The 22,261-nt window shown below is 48.2% G+C and overlaps 1 protein-coding gene across 1 annotated transcript in view; it reads left to right on the forward strand.

Moving 5' to 3' along the window:
• CNGB1 (cyclic nucleotide gated channel subunit beta 1) overlaps positions 1–17,766 on the forward strand; it is a 31,495-nt gene extending 13,729 nt beyond the window's left edge. The window contains exons 14-30 of the mRNA XM_064458171.1: positions 1,201–1,339; positions 4,327–4,425; positions 5,408–5,565; positions 5,723–5,902; positions 6,667–6,875; positions 7,756–7,806; positions 7,922–8,008; positions 8,375–8,439; positions 8,892–9,014; positions 10,361–10,502; positions 10,745–10,904; positions 11,519–11,616; positions 11,702–11,785; positions 12,201–12,319; positions 12,922–13,068; positions 13,535–13,730; positions 15,055–17,766. Coding sequence (XP_064314241.1) covers positions 1,201–1,339; positions 4,327–4,425; positions 5,408–5,565; positions 5,723–5,902; positions 6,667–6,875; positions 7,756–7,806; positions 7,922–8,008; positions 8,375–8,439; positions 8,892–9,014; positions 10,361–10,502; positions 10,745–10,904; positions 11,519–11,616; positions 11,702–11,785; positions 12,201–12,319; positions 12,922–13,068; positions 13,535–13,730; positions 15,055–15,264 — 2,267 coding nt within the window. The 3' untranslated portion in view covers positions 15,265–17,766. The remainder of the gene's footprint in view (positions 1–1,200; positions 1,340–4,326; positions 4,426–5,407; positions 5,566–5,722; positions 5,903–6,666; positions 6,876–7,755; positions 7,807–7,921; positions 8,009–8,374; positions 8,440–8,891; positions 9,015–10,360; positions 10,503–10,744; positions 10,905–11,518; positions 11,617–11,701; positions 11,786–12,200; positions 12,320–12,921; positions 13,069–13,534; positions 13,731–15,054) is intronic.
• Positions 17,767–22,261: the final 4,495 nt, after the last annotated feature.

Here is a 22,261-nt window from a genome sequence, read left to right on the forward strand (position 1 = left end):
AAATTAGTGTTTTTCTTCTTCCGCCTCATTACTATGTGCCTTTCTAGCTAACCCTTAGAGAGCATTTGCAAATATCCATAAATGGCATGCTATATATTTTGACTTGCTTGGCCAAAAACTCTCCCAAAGGACCTGCAGGCAGAGGGTTAGATATCCACTGCACATGCAATTTTCTCCCTTACATTCATGCAACCCACTCATACTTAGAGGACAGTAAGATGGAGGTTTGCTGTTCAAGGTTTTCTGCCTTATAACCCAGAAGTACAAATTATGTTTCTGTAGCTTTGTTTTGCTTTGTTTTTAACCAGCAAGCCAAATTCTGCTGCTTTTTCTTGCGTGCAATGGGATTTTAACTTTGCAACCCAAACAGCCTTTTCTTTATGATTGGATTGAGCCATGCTCTGATCCACTGGTCCCACATCAGCATGGGACAGAAGGAGGTGCACAGGGTCTTTCAGACATGTGAAAACCCCCCCTTAGAAGAAATCCTGCAGGAGCTCATGCATTGCATCGTGCATTTTATTATATAGCTAAGAAAAGGGATGACACTTCACAGCCCAGCTGGCTGCGGGGTCTAGTCAAAACAACCCTCAGCACCATTTCTCCCTTGGGCCATTGACATCTCTCTTTACTCACTATAAACATCCAACGTTCCTGCTTCTAACCTTGCTTATAGCAGGAAACAGTTATTACCTCTGCAAAGGAGAGAGGCCGTAAGCGCTTGTTTAAATAGTGCCTTATTCTGCATGAAAAACAACTGCTCCTGTAATTTGGAGCTTGCATGATCCATATGTTTATCTTCAGAAGACCCAGGAGATTTTCTAAACCCTGAGAGGCAGGTTTGCAGCTGGAAATCCTGGGTTCCTGCATAACACCTGCAGCCGATAATCCTCGTCTCCATCATTTTCCGAACCACAGGAACCCAGAGCTTGCACGGAGTAGTTGCAATCACTGCCAGCTGGGAAAGCAGAAGGGAAGCAGGTGACACTTTTTATAGTGTTAAAAACTGGGCAGAAAGGAGGAAGAAATGCTCCAAACCTTTAGGATAAAGAAGGGAATGGAGGGAAAAGGAGGGTCCTTCCAGCATGCTGTGGGGTTTGGGGGTTCCATGGAGGTGATGGGACTTGGGGATTCATCGTGGCTGCAGGCTGGACCCTGAGCCCTTCTCACCTGCAATCATTGTCCTTCTCCATGGGCCAGGCAATTACCCAGCTGTGGACATCAAGGATGTGGACAGTGGAGGCGATGCTCTGGAGAAGGATGGTGCCCACTTACCGGTGCCCACCACCGGTGCTCCTAACATGCTGGCAGTGCCCGGCATGGCGCCAGCATCCCCCAGGTATGGCTCTGCTTAGGCGCGGTACCTGGATCCCAGGGGTCTCACACACCCCCCAGTGGTGCCGGTACAAGAAAATTTATTCAAAGAGTGATGCCACCTGTTTCTGACAGTGGGACAGGGTGATGCATGTGCGGCAGGTGTCACCCCATGCAAGGCAGGGCAGATGTCAAAAGCCTTGCCTCTCATTTGTGTTTTTTAATTAAATGGTTAAATTTTGTTAAACAAAATTTAAAAGCTTTTGGGGGCCGGCAGCAACCCTGTTTGTGTGTCCTTCTGGAGATGGGCTCAATCCCCAGGCCATGGTCAGATCCCATTTGTCTGTTGTTCCACACATCTGTGCTCTCAAATTCAGAGCACGGGGTGGTCGGTGTGCTGAGTAATGGGCCTTCATCATAAAAGTCAACAATTTTCTTCTTGCATTTTTGCTGGAAGGGTTTGCAGTATCTTTCCACTGGGTTTGCACCTTCAGATCAAAGGTGCTCAGAGAGGAGGAGGATTAAAACTGAGCTTTAAAATCGTGGTTGGAGGAAGCCAGTGGTTCTTTCGGTTGTTGTTGAGGTCTTTTTGAGGCTCATTCTTGCAGAGGATTAAAAATTAAAATGAGGATGTTTTTTTCTGTGCTGAAAACCAGGTGTTATATTCATCCTCAATAGTTTGGATCTTTTAGTAAACAAGTAAGCATCAGAACAGTGACCCACGGTCCACACCAATGGCCAAGCCCAGGCAGTGGCTGCCAGCCTCGTGTTGCTCTCCCTATAGCTTCACATAGGCAATTGCACTCTCTGCCTGGTCTCTTGAGGTAGCAATTTACATTTTTATTGCTTGTATTCAAATTCTTTCTTACTTGGCTTCCTGCATTTGTGCAAGGGGGTTTGTGAATTCTTTGTACCTGTGCTGTGCATTTCTACTTCTTAATTTATTTACTATTAATTTATTAATTTAAGTATTTAATTATTTATTTAATCTTTCACTTTTAGCTTCTACTTGGTCTACTCTGCTTCACTAGCTATGCATCTTTTGGGTTGCTTTGTATAGTAGGTGCAGTTTGAAGTCTTCATGCATCAGTGGAAAAAAATCTGGGGTTTAGTGCCATTCTGACCAGCAGTCTGGCGGTCCTGACCCAAAGAATGTCCCCTGAAACTGGACTGTATCAGTGGGCTAAATGTTCTCCAGAGAATTATCACACAGATTCCCTTTTTTCCACAGATGACTGAGAAATTTCTAGATGTGCCAGGTTTTTGGACTTAGGCTGCACATACATGAGCTTCTCCATGGGACTTAATGTAATGTCACAGATTCCCTCTGAGCCCTTCACCCCCCAGTTTCCAAAATCTGCTGAAGCTTGTGTTGCTTTTTAAGTAGCTCCTGTTTCCTCTCACGTCTGTGTCTGCTGGGAAGGCAGGTGATCTACAGGCACCACAGAATACCAAGGGACGTTTCTTGTGCCTCTGGATTTACAGCCTTCCTAGGGATGTTTATCTCCTTTTACATCTTTCCGAGGGCATCCATTAATCTGAAACAAAAAGAGGCATTTTTTCCTAGATGGATGCTGATACACAAAGCTTTGCATGTACTCAGAGGGCGCCCATGTGAGCTCTGTGGCCTGTGGGGAGCCATGCCACAGGCAAAGAGCAAGGACAGTGATACCTTCTCTGTAGGGTCTCCCTTATAGAGCAAGAGGCCATTGAGCTGTCGATGTAGGCATCTTGGGCTTGCTCATAGATACGGATGGGCAGTGGGGCAGCACGGTGTCCCAAAAGGGGCAGAGGCAGGGGAAGGGCAGCTGGAGACCGTTGAGAAGGGATGGACGTTGTCCTAACAACATCATGGACCTTGGTAGGACTCCAAACTGATGTGGTTTTGGAAACATCTTCATCCACATCTGAGGGTACTTTAACAGGGGGGTTGGTGGTTTTGCTCTGCCCCTGTGCTGCATGCTTGGGGAATGAAGATTTCATTGGCCTTGTACATCTGCTCTCATTCCCAGTGGAGCATGCCTGAGAGCCAGCAAGGCTGGAGGTGGGTAGATTCATCACATTTGGCTTTCTTCAGAAGACTTGTGATGGCAGGACAACCTCTCTCAGTGTCCTGCTTGCTCCTGCTCCACATGTGCCATGGAGCCATTTTGCACCAGGATCAGTGAAATCCTGGTTAATTTAGAGCAATAACTGTGGAGGCAGAAGGCAATTTCTTGGCACATTTGAAACTCTAGACTTGACTGAAGGTTTAGAAACTCAATTTTTGCTGTGATTGTCATCTTCATATTCAGATTTCTCTCTGCCACGTTGCTTGCCCACATGTAAGGAATTGTCTCAGAAACCCATCTGTGCCAAAGGGAGCCACCAGTTTTGTTAGGACACATCTTCTCAGAAGACATCAGTTGGCACTGACTCAGCATCACCAAGACAGCATTTATAGTGTTCCTCTTGAACTTGGAGCCATTTTTGGCTGTTGCACTTTGCGCTTGACTTTGCAGGCATCAGCAGCCGTTAGAGGGTCCATGTTACATACCCACTGCTCTGCAATTCACTCTTTGTCTCAGAGGTTTAACATGCTATGGGGCCAGCTCAGAGCCAGGTGGTATGCCCAGTACCCTCCCTTTTTTCCAGATTTCACTTTCTTGCTCCACCTTACTGGTACTGCAGTTTCTTTGCCTGCCTCTTGAAGTGCAGTGGTGTGGTGGTGTGGCACTGGGGACGAGCACAGAGTGGTGCCTGTCTTCTGGCCATCTTGTGAGGTGCCCAAAATGGGTTGCATGCCATGGACTCAGTGGTGCCCAGGAAGGAACAGGGCTTTAGTAGCAAAGGATCAGGGTAGTTTGCTCCCACTGACTTCAGGCATGGACAAAATTTAGGGGAAAACTGGCCCTGGTAGGAGAAGAGGAAGTGGAAACAGATGAGACCTGGGAGGAGGAGAAGGAGGAGGGAGAGGAGCTTGCTGAGAATGGGGGACAAGCCAAGCCTCAGTCACCGTGTTTGTGTCCACAGGAAAAAGCTGCTGGCCCCAGCAGATAGTCTGGAGGAGGGACTGGTGAGCCAGTTTCCCACCCAAGCACTCCTGGGCTGGGACAAGGAGCAGAGGGAAAGGTGAGTGGTGGGACCAAGGGGGTCTGGCTCAGCCAAGCTCCCAGCTGTTCAGATCCTAGGGCTTGGGTGGGAATAGCAAAGATCCTATGAGTGCTGGGAGACCAAAGGGAGAGGGAGCCATGCCTGCAGCTGATGTAGCACTGTGTAACAAGTAATGCACCCCCTCTCCAGGAAAAAATTATCACAATGGTCCCTGGAGCAGAAACTGCTCTCTTGTTTTTCCCATATCCAGGTAGAAATACTCTTCTTAAGGCTAGCTTTAACCACAGAGAAGATGCACCTTTGATCTACATAAGCTATAGCACTATGGGGATACCTTGTTTTTACCAGTTGTGGAGAAATAACCTTTTTCTTCCATGTAGGAAGCGAGCACAAGCTCTGCATCACATCAAGGTCCTGGCCTCCCTGCACCCCCGGACAGCCCTGGAGGGAGCTGCCCTACCTGGGAAACAAAGTCATGGGGAGGGTCTGCACCTCCACATGGTGCAGGATTTTGCCTTCTTCCTGGGCAGATGTTGTGCCAATTATCACAACGAACCAGCCTGGAGCTACAGCAAACGAGCTTATTTTTGTCCTCCCGCATATTGATGCTTGTCAGTGATGCTAGGTCTGAATCCGACCTAGTTTTAATAAAGAGGCTGAAAAGAGATTATATAGCTTATAAATTCAGGGGCTCGGTGCACATTTTCACCTTATAGTTCTTCTAAGATCTTCTTCCAAATACATGCAATCCAGCCTGGGATCTTGGTACTTCCCAATTCCCTCTGAGAGCACCTCACACCCCAGGGCAAGGACAAGGCTCAGGCTGGTGCTGTTTGATGGTATTTTACTAAAACCACCTTAACTCGTGTTCTTCTGATTACACAATAGCCAAATAAATATGGATAAATCCTAATTCAGGACCCTGTGGGTTAAAGAATGGGTCACGAACCTGCCCTTGGGCTTTCCTACCTGCATGGATTGCCTGATGATCTCCTTGCAGCCTCCCTGAGCGCATCAGTTCAGCCACAAGCGTGAGCAGCACCATCATCAACAACAGGCTCCAGGAGCTGGTGAAGCTCTTCAAAGAGAGGACTGAGAAGGTGAAGGAGAAGCTAACTGACCCTGATGTCAGCTCAGATGACGAAAGCCCTGCAGCATGTGAGTTCAAGAGGGCCTGGGGGCATTTAACTGATGAGTCTCCACACAGGCCGTGTTTTCAGGGAGACAGCTGCTTTATTTACAATTTAAAGACCTTAAAACAAGTTGCCATAAGATGATTTTCTGCCCTTTAAAGTAATTGTGTTGCCTCTCCCAGCCCCTGCCAAGCCGGCACCTGCAGCAGCACTGGTGCTTCCCCTGGGAGGGAAGCCAGAGGAGGACAAGCCATCAGGGGATGAGCACTACTGTGAGATGCTGTGCTGCACATTCAAATACCGGCCCTGGCTGGACTGCCTGAAAAACTACCGGTTCCCCAGCAGCATCGACCCACTCACCAGTGAGTGATGGAGCATGGCCATGCGCCTGGGCTGGGAGCAAGCTGGTGGGGCCAGGGGAGGGGGGTAAGAAGGGGAGGAGGTCTAAAAGATGAAATCTTGTAGAGAAGGGAGGACAAGTATGGAAGGGGCAACTTAGCTCACACCTGCCTACAAAAAAAAACAGAGTTTTAAATTCCCCTGCAAGGCACAGGCTTTCCTAAATACTTCCCGATAGCTGTGGGTGTCAGGAGCATGACCAGGCAGGGAAGGGGCAGCTGCCTTCTGCTTTTCAGGCTTTTTAGTGGGCAAACACTGACCCTGTGGTGTGGACACCACAAATAAAAATAAAAATCATAGAAGAAAAATTCACTGTCTGGTGGACACCCCACAGGAATGCAGCTCCTTCCTTAGTTTTTGGTATTTCACAACCATTTTGAAGCCCCCAGGCTCGGGCATCCAGCCATTGGCTCAGCACAGCCTCAAGGGGAAAAAAGCAAAGCAAGAAAGCCAGTATTTGTGGCAGCAAAGCAAAAGCAAACCTAGTATAACCAGCAAAGTTAGCAGAGGCTTTCTGATAAAAAGCAATGTGCTCTGCAACTGGTGGTATTCACTTTGCATCTAAAGCCCAGCTCTCCTGCAATTAAATGCCCTCAATAGGAGACCTCCTGCAGGTTTCCTCCTTGCACTTAGGGCAGACCAGGGGATGAAAACCCCATTGCATAGCAGATTGACATGGAAAAGGGATATGTGCCTAGGTAATCATGGTGTGGTTCCTTGTGTGCAGACCTGATGTACGTCCTGTGGCTGTTCTTCGTTGTCATGGCCTGGAACTGGAACTGCTGGCTGATCCCCATCCGCTGGGCTTTCCCCTACCAGACGCCGGCGAACATCCACTACTGGCTGCTTGTGGACTACGTCTGTGACCTCATCTATCTGCTGGACATCCTTGTCTTTCAGACTCGGCTGCAGTTTGTCCGGGGGGGAGATATAATAGTAAGTGGCAGCACGCTGCATCCCACCACTGGGGACTGGCTGTGGGGACCTCCCATCGCCCCAAGTGGCATGGATGGTGCTGGTCACTGATCAACAAGCTCTCCCACCATGGCTGTGGTCATCAGGGCTGTGTCCACTCCTGGAGGACTGCAAGCACCTCTCCTGCTGTGTTGTGGACAAGCCAGCTGTCTTTTTTGTCTGCCAAACTTACATATTTTTCCCCTAAAGTCAAGAGCAGCCCACCTAGAAAGTGTATGATCCATGGTGGCCCCTTTCGTGGGTAGGGATGCTCGGGGGTGCCGCTCCATAGGGTGGTCCTGCCAGTGGTGCAGTCAGGTGCACGCTGACCAGCCCCAGCACAGCCGTACACTACTAACTGTAAGCAGATGGCATAATGAACTCTGGGTTTAATTTTCAGAAGCACAGCTGGGGAGAATGCATTAGTGATATGACAAAAGCGATTGCAATCTAAATACATAGATCATGCACCTGAGATAAGTGAAAGCCCTTGATTTCATTTCCATATCCAATTAAATAAGCTGTGAAAGATAAAACCTTGAGGCTACAGCCTTCCTATTGCCCATGCAAATGCTCAGACAGGGAGGTTTCACCTGTAAACTCTGATATTTGTGGTGCTGGCACTGTGACGTGCTTTCTCTGGGATGCAAAACAAGCACAAGATGTCCCAAGATAGGATGGGAAGATGGCATATGGACAGGTTGTCTTCTGCTCTTTTTGCTCTGCTCCCCTTCCAAGGCAAGAAGGGAGCATCTTCCCTGTTGTGCAGAAGAGGAAATCCAGGCATGACCATGTTGGCCGTGACTTTTCCTTCTGTAAGCAATGATCAATCTGTCTCTTCCCCCCTCCTATTCCCAACCAGACCGATAAGAAGGCCATGAAAGCGAACTACCTGCGATCACGGCGCTTTAAGGTTCGACATAATTTTATTTATTAATCTGAATCTTTAATCTGACCCATGGCTTGCAGCATCACCCCACCACACCTGCAGGTCCCCACAGAGGTTCCTCTCTTTGTGCGGATTTCAGATGGATGTGGTATGCCTCCTGCCCCTGGATTTCTTCTATTTCAAAGTCGGTGTCAACCCACTTCTACGTTTTCCTCGCTGTCTGAAGGTGAGTTGGAGCTTACAAAATCAGGCAGAACACCAGCTGCACTGGATGTGAAGGAGTTCCACGCTGGTTGGGGTAAGCTATGGCTTGCTAGATTCATCAGTGATGACAAAAGAATTGTAAAATGGAGGGGAAGTCTCATCCCGAAGGCTTTGCAGGGCTGTTAGTCAAACACTTAATTTCAATCCTAAAACATGCTCACATTTGAATCAAAGGACACTTATAGATGGAATCAAACCTGTCCATGGCAGTTCATGCTGCAGAGGGGTCACAGGAGGGAAATGGAGGGGAGTGGGGTTTTACGGGGATGTAACTCTCCCACTGGGGGCCGCGGGAAGCTGGAGCATGCTGCTTTTCTTCTCCTCCCAGTACTTGGCCTTCTTCGAGTTCAACAACCGCCTGGAGGCTATCCTGAGCAAGGCGTACATCTACAGGTGAGGGATAGGGAGGGAGAGAGTATGGACTTGGTGTTTGCTACTGGGGAAGAAGGTTCACTTTGGTGTGCACCTGTTTTGGGTTTCTGATTTATTTTCCCCCTGTACCTGGACTGGCTGACATGGGAGTTGGCTGATGCAGGCGGATGTGGGGGTCCTGGAGCCCATGTGGGTAGGACCACCTCTCCCTGATCCAGTGGGGCAGGGATGCTGGCAGTGAAGAGGCACCAGCAGATAAGTTGCTTTTTCTGGCACTTCTGGAGCTGCAGGGCTGCTGGAGGGAGCTGCAGGGCTGCATGTTTGGGTGCTCTGTGGTTCCTGCATTGGTGGGACCTGCATATCTAGTACTGAGCTCATCACTTCAAAGCTCCTTGTGATGCTGGGGGGATCTGATGTGTTTCTCCCGGCAGACATGATATCATCTCCCTTCGTGCTCTCTCCTTTTTTTGCAGAGTGATTCGGACAACTGCCTATTTGCTGTACAGCTTGCATGTGAATTCCTGCCTCTATTACTGGGCATCAGCCTATGAAGGACTGGGCTCTACCACCTGGGTCTACGATGGGGAAGGAAACAGGTACAAGCCAGGGCTTGGGTCCTCACGTAGCACAGCTTGCTGTGATGAACTGGAGCAAGAAAGAAGGTATTAAGATGCAGCTGGATTTATAAAAACTCCTGAAGCAAAGGGTTGGAGGTGCCAGGAGAAGATGCAGAGCCAGGGAGAATGATGGTGACAGGAGGGTTGGGATGTGCAGTGATATAGAATACTGCAAAACAAGGAGGCTGCAGCTGGGCTGAGATGGAAGGCAATGGCAGGTTGAAAAGGCCAAAAAAACTGGGAGCCTTGTGCTGGGAAACAAGGAAACACTCCCTGACTGAGTGGGATGGTGGTATGAGCCCCATTTCTGTTTGCATTGACCTGCTGCCAGCTCAGGATGGAGGCTTGAAGCTGTGCTTGGAGACAGAGAGCTGTGCTTTGAACCTAATAGCTTGATGCAGCATCATACACGCCATGAATTGGGTTCTAGGTGCCATGTGTCAGGCCCTTTGACCAGGCCAGCACCTTCATTCCCACAGACAGTGGCCACCCCGTCCCCTCGCTGTGGCATTGCCAAGACACACGTTAAATGTTCATTGCACTGTCGGCGATGGATGCTACAGGGACAACACTCAGCTCACAAGCTTGAATGCTGCCTCATAGTGAATGGCTGCACCTGCAAGTTGTACAATATGAGCAAAACAAAATATTGAGTGATGTTTAACTAATTTAGTATCGTGCAGTAAATGAGTTTCCTGTAAAAAAGGCATGGGTAAAGGCATTAAAGACTTACTGTGAGGTGGGGGTGTATGTGGGGACAAGTGACTGTTATGCAGGCAGCCTTAGTGCAGGTGTTGCCTTCCCTTCGAGCACTCAACTTCCTATGCTAATGTGGCTGCTATATAGTTATTTTGTGTGATATACGTATCTGTATCTATCTCTAGGTGTAACTATAAGATCCAAGGGAGTGCCCGAGACCAGTGGATCAAGAATTCACTTGACATCTCCTGAGTCCCTTGCCAACAATTTGCTCACAACCTTTTTTTTCCCCCTGACTATTTCTAAAAGTGTAAATGTTGCTGAAAATACATTGCTGGTTTACAGTAGCGAGGCTGAAATAAGCAGAAAATGGGAGTAGCCAAAGCATCCAACGCAGATGTTTCTGGAGGGTTCCTATGTCCTCCTGCTCCTGTAGCATCTCCAGAAGAACCTGCAGGTGTTGAGGGGGGGAATACTGCAGCCCCTTAGTTTTCCCTTCATCACCTGTAATCGCTCTCAGCAGGCTCTGGCTTGCTGTGGCCAGAGGATGTGAGCTCCGTACCAAGGGGTGAAACAGGCCTTCATGCCAGAAATGCCTTCAAAGCTGTCTCCTCTCTTCCTCCCAGCTACATCCGCTGCTACTACTGGGCAGTCAAAACCCTCATCACCATCGGGGGCCTGCCAGACCCCAGGACCCTGTTTGAGATTGTCTTTCAGCTGTTGAACTATTTCACAGGCGTCTTTGCTTTCTCCGTCATGATAGGGCAGGTGAGCGGCAGCTGTGGGGGGTTCCCAGCCTCAGGTGGGGAAGGTTTTGCTGGGGTTGGTCCACAGGTTTGTATCTCCAAGTTTGTTTTCCCTGTGCAAGGACCTGCCCTGCATTGGTGGAAGTCAAAAAGGATTTGGCAAATGCTGTTAGGACTCAGCATATGTGGTTTAGACTGCTTAACCTGCATGATGGATAAGCGACAGCAATTAAAACATCTCTTCCGCCCCTTCCTCCCATTCAGATGAGAGATGTGGTCGGTGCCGCTACTGCAGGGCAAACTTACTATCGGAGCTGCATGGACAGTACCATTAAATACATGAACTTCTACAAAATCCCCAAAACCGTTCAGAACCGGGTGAAAACATGGTACGAGTACACATGGCATTCACAAGGCATGCTAGGTGAGATCCAACTGCTCTGAGGATCAACACTTGCACCACACATGTTTTACTGCCGTTGCTTTGCAGAGCTGAAACATTACTGTCAAATAGCACTACAGTTTTGGGGCGGGGGGTGGCTTACTTTATTTTTGCTATATGGGCTTGTTTGCCTACCAGTAGAGTATACAGGCTGCCATAGGGTTGCAGCACCTTGGTGACCCAGCATCACTCACAGTGCACCAAGTCCAGCATCCCACATGCCAGTCCCTGGGGAGAGGGCAGTGACTGGCAATTGCTGGTGAAAGCATGTCCAACAGCAAAGCCACTAGCTCACCCTACCAGTAAATCATCAGGCAGGACCTCCCTGCCCACTCTCCCAGCCAAGAAAGATGCTGGCATCAGCTTACTTGTCTGTATCTGAGAGCTGTCAGAGCAGGGCTAATGCAAACAGTGACTCTCCATCCAGGCTTTTAGACCTGCAGGTTTCTGGGAGGGCAGAGGCGGGAGGAGACCCTTCTGGGTGAGCTAGTTCCTGCCCTCTGCTACCAGAACAGGTGCTGCTTTCCCACTGCCACACCAAGAACACACTCTCAGATCAAGTGCTGGAAAAAGCCAGTTTTCTGCTTTTCTCACAGATGAGTCAGAGCTGCTGGTGCAGCTGCCAGACAAGATGAGGCTGGACATGGCCATCGACGTGAACTACAACATCGTGAGCAAAGTGGCCCTCTTTCAGGTACCTCCTGCAGGGCAGGTCCTGGCTGGTGGAGCCTGGCATGCCCGTGCAGACTAACAGTGCTATTGGCTTTGTTTTGGCTCAGGGCTGTGACAGGCAGATGATCTTCGATATGCTGAAGCGGCTCAGATCAGTGGTCTACCTGCCTAATGACTACGTTTGTAAGAAGGTAATGAGATGCTTGGGTGCCCTCCCATCCCTGGTGTTGTGGCTGGGCTGTGCAGGGCACTAGGAGCAATGCAGAGCAGGGAAACCCGGGCCTGGCCCATCACCATAGCACCTAGCCTCTTCACAGGGAGGGAATTAAGAGCAAAAACATCCTCAATTGCAGCTGCTCTTGTGCAAAGACTGACCTATGCTGCTGCAGCCATGAACAGCAGAAGAGATGGGAAGCGTCCACAGAGCTGGGGGAGCCTTTGGGATGCTTAGATGAGGATGTCTGGGAGGAAGCACCATCAGGACAGAGCGTTTTGAGAGCTTGGAGAAGGCAGTATGGTCATGGGGGTTTCCCGTAAGATGCAGGTTAGGGCATCCATAAGGTCCCTGTTTCTGGGCACCCCACCCAGCACCCATCTTCATTGCAGGGAGAAATTGGCCGTGAAATGTACATTATTCAGGCAGGACAAGTGCAGGTGCTGGGGGGACCTGACGGCAAAACGGTGCTGGTGACTCTGAAAGCTGGATCTGTGTTTGGAGAAATAAGGTGAGTGAAGCATTGTCAGGGAGCCAGGGAAATACAGCTGGCTGGCTCTGGGAGAGGAGGGTGGGAGGTGAGGAGATCAGCAACACCCTAATTAATCTTTGTGATTGAGAGCCACGAATACTGAGCAGTGTCTGCTACACACGACAGCTTTTTTTCTTGGAGCTTTTCCATTATTTTTGTCATCATGCTGTTTTCTTCTTGGGGAGTTAGTGACAGTAAGCAGTGATATATGGAGGGAGGGAAAATGAGTAAGAAAAGATGTTTCACTAGAACAGCCTCCCCGCCATTAATCTGCCCATTTCATGGGCATGTAAAGTCCTTTAGCAATTGGTAATACAGTTTGCCTCCCTATAGCCCAGCAGACACTAGAATGGTGTAAAATGCAATATTTAAACCTTCAAACTGGCAAATTATTTTTTATATAGCGCTCCATGCCAACATTTCTCAGCATTCTTCAAAAATAGGGCTTGGAAAATTTCATCGGGGGTGAAAATTAAATTCTGAGTCCCCTGAAAGAGAGAGATGGGAGAAGGGAGATTTTAAATTACAAATGTGCTGAGCCCGTTAATAACAGTGTTAATGTCTTGCTGTGTCTCTCTCAGCTTGCTGGCGGCAGGAGGGGGAAATCGCCGAACAGCAAATGTCATAGCTCATGGCTTCGCTAACCTCTTCATTTTGGATAAGAAGGACTTGAACGAGATTTTGGTGCATTATCCGGAGTCTCAGAAGCTGCTGCGTAAAAAGGCCAAGTCTGTGTCAGGCTGCTGCCATCTAGCCTGTGGGCTTTTAAAAAAAAGCAGATTACAGGTTTTAAGATCGTGGGGGAAATTTTTCTCTGCTGCAGGTGCCAAGCACAGGGCACAGGTCCCTGGAGGAGAGCTGGGCTGGAGCTGCTGTGCTTCAGCAGAGGGCACCCGTCCTTTGCCGCTGGGCTGTGGAGGCTGGAAAAGCCCAGCGCCAGCCCAGCCCTGCTGCAAAGCTTCATTTGAATGAAAGCGGGTGCAACTTGGGAACGAACATGGCCAAAGTGCATTCATTTTAAAATCTATTAAAATATTCACTTTTGTTGTTAGCATTACTTAGATTTGTTATTCTGTCCTTCCTAAGGCATAAAAAAATCCCTGTCCTTTTAAAGTCTGATTTTTCTGCATTATAATATCTAGCTAATATAACATGTCCCTGGACTGAAATTATCTCTCCTTTGCCTTGCTGTAGGAAAATGCTGAAAAACAACAATAAGCCCAAAGATGAGAAGGGAGCACCTGGAGACCCTCTGATCATCCCCCCAAAAGCTGACACTCCAAAGCTGTTCCAAGCTGCCCTGGCTGCCGCAGGGAGGATGGGGGGCAAAGGGCCGCTGGCGCAGCTCCGTTGGAGGCTGAAGGAGCTGAAGGCGATGCAGGAGATGCAGGTCAGCCTGGGGAGGATGGCAATTTGGCTTTGCTTCCTTAGATGCCAAGTCACTGCTTTCCCTGACCAGCTCCAGAGACTGTCATTAAGGTGCCATAAAGGCGTGAGCTCAGGTCATCAGGGTCTGACATAAGGCAGGCAAATGGGAAGGGGTGGTCCAGCATCTTACACACAGCCTTGGGAGAATGTTATTGCCCCACAAGGTTTTTTTTGCAACACAAAAGGGAAATACATTGACTTTATGCCCAGCTATGCTAAGCCTGAGTCTAATTTCTAGCTCGGCTATAGTTGCAGACGAACATCTCTTCTGTGCCACAGAGCCACTTGTATTTAATCAATGTGCTGGTGGGATGGAGGGTGATGCTGGCATCCAGCATCTGCAGACCAGTCAATATTTGCAAAGATTTCATGGTGTGGTTGGGGGCGAGGCCCCCAGCAGCAGGCACAGCATTCTGCCAGCTCCGCATGAGCTGCAGTGAGATCACCCTTGCTTTTTTGTCATGAGAATAGCCCTGCTCTTCTTCTTTTCCCCCTTCCAATATTCTCTGCTGCAGTTATAAAAAAGGTTGTATCTCCAAGCAGACCTTGTTGTTACTCTTCCTACCATGGAGTTATGCAGACTATCACATCTGGACGTGTAAAAGGAGGTGAAAGAGCAACTGATAGGGAGTGTGCGGTGGCCTTGAGGCTGGGTAAATATCAAGACGCTGAGCATAACTGCATTTCTGCAGTCCTTCACAAAAGCATGACAAGGTTTCACACAATGTGGTGCTTCACACTAATTAATAACCCATTAAAGGCAGCAGTGAACAGTGGCACCACATGCTCCATACGGTAGTGGCAACAGGACCCATCGTCAGGGGGTACATGTATTAGGGGCTAACCCTGCTAATGGGGTTAGCAGGACCCTGTTAGAAGGACATCCCTCTCCATGGCACATCTGTAGGTGAGGTTTCTGAAGCTCCTGTCTAAAGGAGGCTTTAGGACAGGGCAATCCGGGGCTGCTCCCTCACAACACTTCTGCCAAGCTTTTGCCAAGATCAACCCCTCCAGATGCTTCAGGAGCAAAACAAGAGCTAGTGCAGGAGGTGTGAGGTTGCTCTCATCTCTATGCACTTGTTTACAGACGTGCAGGATATAATCCAGCTGTTCTCACAGAGGTCATCTTTGGCAGCAAGCTGATATCCCAATGATGAGGTCTGGTGCGGTGAAACTCTGCAGATCACCTGCCTGGCTTTGCACAGCACAAACACTGTGGTTGGGGGTAGTGGATGATGGTCTGCTAAGGTTGATTTTTGCCTTCTGTTTTTTTTTCTGGATTACAGGGCTCTAGCTTTAGTCCGATCCCACCAAAATCACCAGTGCACCAGAGATCACCTGTCAGCTCCCACAAAGCACGTACCCACCTGGGAGAAGAAATATTCTCAAAATCTTCTGACAGTTTAGTCACCATTCATGTGATTTCTACAGCACAAGAAGATGAAGAAATCCTTGCTGCTGAGATTTTGGAGAAAGAAGAAAAAGAAGAGAAATGAAAAACAAGCAGGTCCTGGGGCAGGAGTAGGGGTCAGGCAAATGCCTGGGGTAGAAGCTTTTTGTTGTTAACAATTTCCACAGTGGCTGTAGGCTTAGCTAAGTGCTGTGGGTAGGATCTGCTTTTCTGCCTAGACCTTCACTCACTGTTGATAAAACCCTCTGCCATATGACTCAGACTGATACAAGGTTTCTGTGCTCTGGAGATGTATTTTTATCGGGCATCTTCATGGCTATTCCCACTAAATCTCAGGCCAGCCCTTTTGCTTCAAAATTGAGCCTTACAGAGAGGGAGCCCTGAAGAAATTGCTTTTTATGGCTCTGGATGGTTAATGAGTGTTCAGGTGGAGCATGAAGAGTTATTCACCTCTGACAGCTGAGTCACCGCTTGCCAGAAACAACCAGGGGGAAAAAAAAACAACAAGATTTCTCTGTTGGGTTCAAGGTTGTGAGCAGCAGCTGGAGAGTGATTCATCCAAAAAGGATGTCGACTATGCTCACAGGCCAAGCACAGACTGAATCACACTGTCACAAGAAGGCTGAGGTCCATCACGGTGTGCATAGGCTGTAAGATGCTTGAGGTTCCCTGTATGGTACCAAGACCAGCTTGGGTTTGCTGCTGAGAAGAGGAGTTCCGCGGGGTGGACGGCTGGCAGGCGGTGGTGGGCTCTCCATTGCTGGTGGCTGTTATGGAGAGATAAGCATCTTTCAGGGATGGAGAAGCACAGTCCTGGATGAGGATGTGCTCCCGGAGATCCCTTCCAGCCCTGCGTTTCCATGGGTGCACCAACTACCTGCTGCCAGAGGGATAGAATGAGTGCAGGAATGGAGACCCATGTCGATTTCCAGCTGGGATGGGAAAGAAGTGCAGTAAGTGCTCTCCTCTCCCAGCCAATGTTTCAGAGTCAGGCCAGAGCCCATAGTGTGCAAACATGTGTGCACAAGAATGCAGGCGGTCCGCTGCACTCATTGCTGGACCTCGGCGGCCTGCCACGTTTCCAGCAGCCAATTTCCAGCCCCTTTTGGTCACTTCTCCCATGAAGAAGCCCCTCTGGTCTTGCTCATCACTGCAGTGGGGCACTTGTGAAGGTACTCCCCCAATCACGCTGGGACCAGGTGGTGGATGGGAAGGTGAATGTCTGGTCAGCAGTGAGCACACCCAACTGATGGCTCAAGGTGTCCTGTCTTCCTCCAGCACCACCTGTTCCTTGTCTTCCTCAAACCCAGCGCCAACTGGAGAAAGCTGCTGGTGATCTGAGAGGTGGCAAATAGTGGTGGGCAAGATGGTGCCAGATGAGACGATGCAGACCCTCCCCAGGGCTTCAGCTGGCCAGGTCACTGTGGCACTGATGGCTCCATTGAGAGGAGCCGGTTTCCATCTTCCAGAGGAAAAGCTGGGGCAGGTTTTGCCACAGGGAGCAGCCCTGGAGCCATGGCCAAGGGACTTTTCAGGTGTTCAGCAAATACTGTGAGCAGTGCTGCAGGTTTTGCAGGTCTGGCCATGAGGCGGCCAGGCTGTTCATGAAGGGCGTCAGCATCGGCGTTGCCCCTGTACGTGAAAGAACCCTCTACCCATCAACAGCCTGGGGCTGTTCTTCACCTTCTATGGGGGCTTCTTATTTAGTTGCGTTTTCTCCCTCTTTTGCAAAATAGATGGGTTTCTGTGACAGAAAAAGCCAGAATATATGTTAGTGTTAATTTACAATGGCTTGCTCCCTTTCAAACAAGTTTAATGAACTCCAGCATAATGCAGGAGGGTCTGAAGCCACCACTGCCCTTAACCTTGCAGAAGAAAACCTGGACTCACCCAAACCTCCCTAAATATTTCTCATCCTCAGTCATCTGCAAGTGGTTTCCTGCTGGGTAGAAGGTTTTGGCGGGGAGTACAAAGTATTTTTTTTTCACTATATAAATATTTATATAATCAAACCAGGAAATGTGCAAAAGGCAAACTAGGGTTCTGATTTGCTGCTGCAATTTGATATGGTTTAGAAAAAGTGTTTACTGGCTGTAATGGTTTTCATAATTCACTATCTCTACGATAAACACCACATAGATTACCATTCATTTGCTATGGATTTATTTGGTTTTAATTTATTTTATTTTAGTTGTTTTCTATCTTTTTGCTCACTGATGCACCGATGGAGCCAGGAAGGTCCCCATGCATGGTTCAGAGACTTTCCAATAAACTTTTTAGAGACTCAGAGGTCACCTAATACTGCTAGTACAATTGTATTATTTTTTGAATCACCAGAAGGAGGGAAAAAATCTTTGTTAGATGGCAAATACTTGCATGAAGATCTTAGTTTTCAACATGCAGCATTAGATATTGACGGATACATAACTGGTAATTCCAGAACCACAGGGAGATTTGAAGTTATCCTCCTGAGATCTGTTTATGGCTTTAGTTCTTTAGAGAGATTATTCTTCAGGTAATAATTAAGGTCAAGGTAGGATTGGGCTTACAGGCTGGGTTAGAGAGTTGAGCTCAGATCTATTAGTTGTGGAGGATTATTTAGAAATGACAGGTAGGCTAAGGAGATGGGCAGCTCCTCTAGTGTCTCTTGTTTTGGGGGTTGCCATAAATCGGCTTTCTGCTGAATTTTGTAAGTCCATTCATTTGCCAGTTTTGCTGTATTTTCAATGGGCTTCCTTGGTGTTGGTTCCTATTAAATATCTTGCAGCTTACACTTATCACAGGTCTGTTCCTTCCACTGCCTTTGTAATGTTCCTGATGGATTTGGTAATGCTTCATGTACCTTTACTGCATTTCTTATTAGCTTTTGCTCATTCTGCTTTGATGTCCTTAAGTGTCAGATCTATCCAATATGAGATCCTCTAATAATATTAATGCAGTATTTGGGGGATCTTGCCAGGCAGTTGCTTATTGCCAGTCCAGCACCCTGGAAATTCTGCATTGCAGTCTTCCTCCTGACTTATATTTCTAATTAACAGATTCTCAGAGGTTTATAGCCATAGAAGCCAGGTTTTCTTGCAACGATATTTTAGCTGTTGCTGCTTTTGACTGAAGTAAGTGAAATAGATAATGGCCGAAGGAAGAAGCAGAGATTGCTGTTGTTGGATCTGTAGGAATGTGCTAGGTTTTGCCTCACTATCACAAGTAGCATCTCTACTGGAGGCTTTATATATACTGTTTTAATATATACACACACTTTTATAGAGAGACATTTTTATACACACACTATATATATACTTTTTATACTAGAGGGGTATTCATATTCCTTGTGGCCTGTGCCATGTCTTTCAGAAAAGTGATACTGATTTAATGTTCTGTGTGAAGTTAGAGAAGACAAATGTCTCTCATAAAAAAAATCTACTTACAAAAGGAATAATAAAACCCTCCATAGACATCCGACTGTGGAGGAAGTTGTTTTCCTCTGGGTAGAAACAGAGCAGGTAGCTTCTCTGTATTTATAGTTGGAGCAATTTTTAAAAAAATTAAATGCAATTGCAGGTTAATCACAGATAAGGTTATAACGAAAGTAAAAATGAATAAGCAAGTTTGGGGATTAGAATTGGGTCCAAAAAGAAATTGCAGGATAAATAGAAAGCCTAGTTAAATAGTGTTTAATTAGAAAGCTTGAAATAAAATTAAGCACTTTAACCTTGAAACCAGGAGACTTTAACCAGCAGAACATGCTCCTAATTCTGGGAACAGTCTGTAAACCACTTTTTCTGGCTATATATATTTTTTAGGTTTTGTAGATCTGCTTTGAGTCATGGTTGCAATTAAATCCCCCTGAATCCCTTTTACCTTCCTCTAAAATGGAGCTAACACAAGTCTGATTGTCTCTGCCCTGAGCACACAGCTCATTTTAACTGCAGTAATGGTCCCACTGGAGTTAACACCCTGAAAAAAAGCCAGACCACCATTTGGGAAGGGGTCACGTAGGGGTACACAAGCCAACAGGTGCCCACACCAGCATTTATTAACAGCAGCTTAAGCTTAGCTCAGGCTGGATGACATTTTTTCCTTTTCTCATTCTTTCCTCATTTACCCATTCTTATTTTGGGATGAAGCTTTCCAGCATTGTTTCATACCCTAGGGTGAATGTCTTGGGGAGATCTAAGCAACAGCCAGTGGTTTTGAGCCATCTGAAGAAGTAAGGGCTAAATACCTACATTATTTCATGCTTTTTTAGTAGAAGTTACTTTATGAATGAGAAGAGCTGGAAGTCAAACAGTTAAAGTCTAGAAACTGTTTTCTTGGATAAATTAGAAGAAATCTGGGGGGAAGTATAAACAACTGGCAAGTGAGACAAATCAGGTTGTGGAGATGCTACGGGGCAGCCAGGGTACATCCCTGCCAGCTCTGGGCTGCAACATCCAGGGGATGGCATGGTCCAACGTGCTTCACATGTTTTGCAGCTGCTTGCATTGCAAACTTGAGCTCACTGGGATGCCCACTGCCGCCTTTCTGGCTTTAACCATTCAGATCCTGCTGGGTCTGCCTCCACGCAGCAGGACTGTTGTCACAGTGCCCATGCGAGCATCCTTTTGCATCCATATGTCCCAGGCATGGATGGTCCAAATTTGCCCCATGGTAAGCATCATGTGGGCTGTGCCATGCCACTCTGTCTTAGCAATAACTGGAGGAATGAAGAACAGCCAGACTAGTTACTCATTCTACACAAGACACTCTCTTGTGCTGCAGAAATACCAATATCACGTGAAAATCTCTCCGCTGCCATGGTTACTAGCTGTTGTCACAGCCGCTGGCGAGGTGGGACTCGTAGCATTGACATGGCTTCTGGTCTCCCCTTAGCAAGGGGAAATTCCAGCCATAAAATATATGCTGTGCCACATAATTGAGGAGAGACGTCTGCGAAGGCTGCCTAACCCTCCCCATGGTGAGCTGGCCATATCTGGCATGATGGTGCTCAGAGCTCGTTGCATACAGTGTCTCTGCCCTGTCACTGAGCATTAGGTGCTGAGTTTTATAAATTCCTCACTAATAACCTGAAATATTGCTAACAAAGTGAAAAAGTGGTGCTGCAGCCTAAGCAAGCAGAGATCAGTTCTGCCACATTTCCTGTTTTTCTGGCATTTAGGAATGACTTGACCTCTTGGTGCTCACACTTTTTACACGAATGCACTTGTCATTAAAGTGCTTTCCTGAACACTAATTAGGGCAGTTTTTCTTTTGTAAATTAGCTTGATACGATCTGTGTGTCTTGGCAGACACGGTCCAGAGCAGGAACCAAGGTCTTTGCATTTGATCGCTGTTTATTTTGCAAATCGCCCTGGTTTTACTGTTCTTGGCTGCCTCCTAGAAAGTGCTGGAAGGTGGAGGTTAACAGGAGGGAATTGAGGCTTTCTAGCTTGCCTGCTGAAGAAATAGGAGAGTTTTTGTCATTACGGGGGCCTTCCGGCTGATGTGGGTTGATGGTGTGGTGTGGGCACACAGGAGCACTTTCCTCTGAGCTCCTTCCCATCCCATCCCAGCATCCTCTCATGGTGTTCAGTGAAGGAGCAGGTCTGCAAGGAAAGGCACTGCCTGATCCACCTTTTAACAGGTGATGGGAAAAAAATATCCAATTAACACACTCATTCTGTGCAATTATACCACTTCTTTTGACTACAGCCAGTGCTCAGAGCAGCAGACCCGAGCGACCCCAAACCCATCTGAATATCTGAGCAGGGAGTAGTCCATGCTACTAAATAAGTTGTGTCAGCAATTTTCCTAGGACCAATGGTGCTCAGGAAGGGCCAGACTTTAATCAGCTCTCATTTTCTTAATGCGCTGGCAGATGGGAGCGGAGGGACGTTGCTTTCACTGTCTCCAGTCATGGATGGATCAGAGCACCAGAGGTTTGTGTGGGCTGAGAAATTCAGCAACAAAGGTGATGCTGGGTGGAGGAAGCCATCCTCTGCCTTTGCTCAATGGGGAGGCTGGCAAAGAGCAGAGCATCCCTGGTGGGTTCTGCCACCCTGGCTCTGCATCAGCTGCTGGGACCCTTCTGGGACCATGCACCATTATGGACCATCTTTACAAACACATTTACTGGTCCTTAACAAGGGAAGAGAAAAACTGTCTGGGGGGCTTCATCCCAGGACCCCTGAGACTGGGACAGAATTGACAAAGCCCCTGATGAAAAGGCAACGATTCTTCAGTGCCAGCATGCCAGCTGTGTGGTACCATGTGTGGGAAAGTGTGGTGAAGCAACCTACCGCAGGGAGCTGCTGCCAACATAGGCCACACCAGCCCAGTTGCACCAACCCGGCTTGTTCCCAGGGTCCCAGGGAGGCTTGCAGTGGGCATCCACATGGGCATATCTGGAGCTCAGCACCCTGTCCAGGGCTGTGTGGTGCCGTGCACACATTGTGTGTGCTGGCAGGACTGTCAGTGCAGGGCTGGAGCAACGGGAGCAGCAAGAGGAGCAGGATCCAGGCTGCGGAGAGCATCCCTGCCCATGGTGAGGAGGACAAGCACCACGGCCTCAGGGTGTATTTCTGCCGACCCACGGGCATCATGAGGAGACTGGCCCATGGAGGAGGATGCTTCCAAAAAGTGTGCCCGGGACCAGGGTTAGCCTGGAAAGGCCTGCAGGTGAGAGCAGTGGGGTGGGGCTGGGGGGCAAGCAGATCAGTCTCTGCATCAAAATCAAAGGCTGGGGATGAAAACCAGCAAAATGCGTCTGGAATGGAGTAGTTTTCATAAAACATGGCCAGATGTTTGCACACAGGCTCTGTATTTCTTGTGCTGCTGCTTCCCAAGGGGTTAATGAAGCAGCAGTTTTTGTCGGGCGGGCTGAAGATGGATAGCTGAATAGAGATGAGAGCGCCCCGGTCCCACCTCACCTGGGATGCTGAGCACTCTGGCCGTGCCTCAGTCCCACTTCATGCACCATTCCTTTCTCCTTCTGATCCTTATTTTTTTTCACCCCACACCTCTCCAGGATCCCCAAGTAGACCTGAAGGCCTGGGAAGTTTTGCATGAAAAAAAAGCAGCAAGCTGGCAGTTATTCCATGTGAGTC

The sequence above is a fragment of the Phalacrocorax carbo genome, chromosome 8 (assembly GCF_963921805.1).
Source record: "Phalacrocorax carbo chromosome 8, bPhaCar2.1, whole genome shotgun sequence".
Classification (NCBI taxonomy): Eukaryota; Metazoa; Chordata; class Aves; order Suliformes; family Phalacrocoracidae; genus Phalacrocorax; species Phalacrocorax carbo.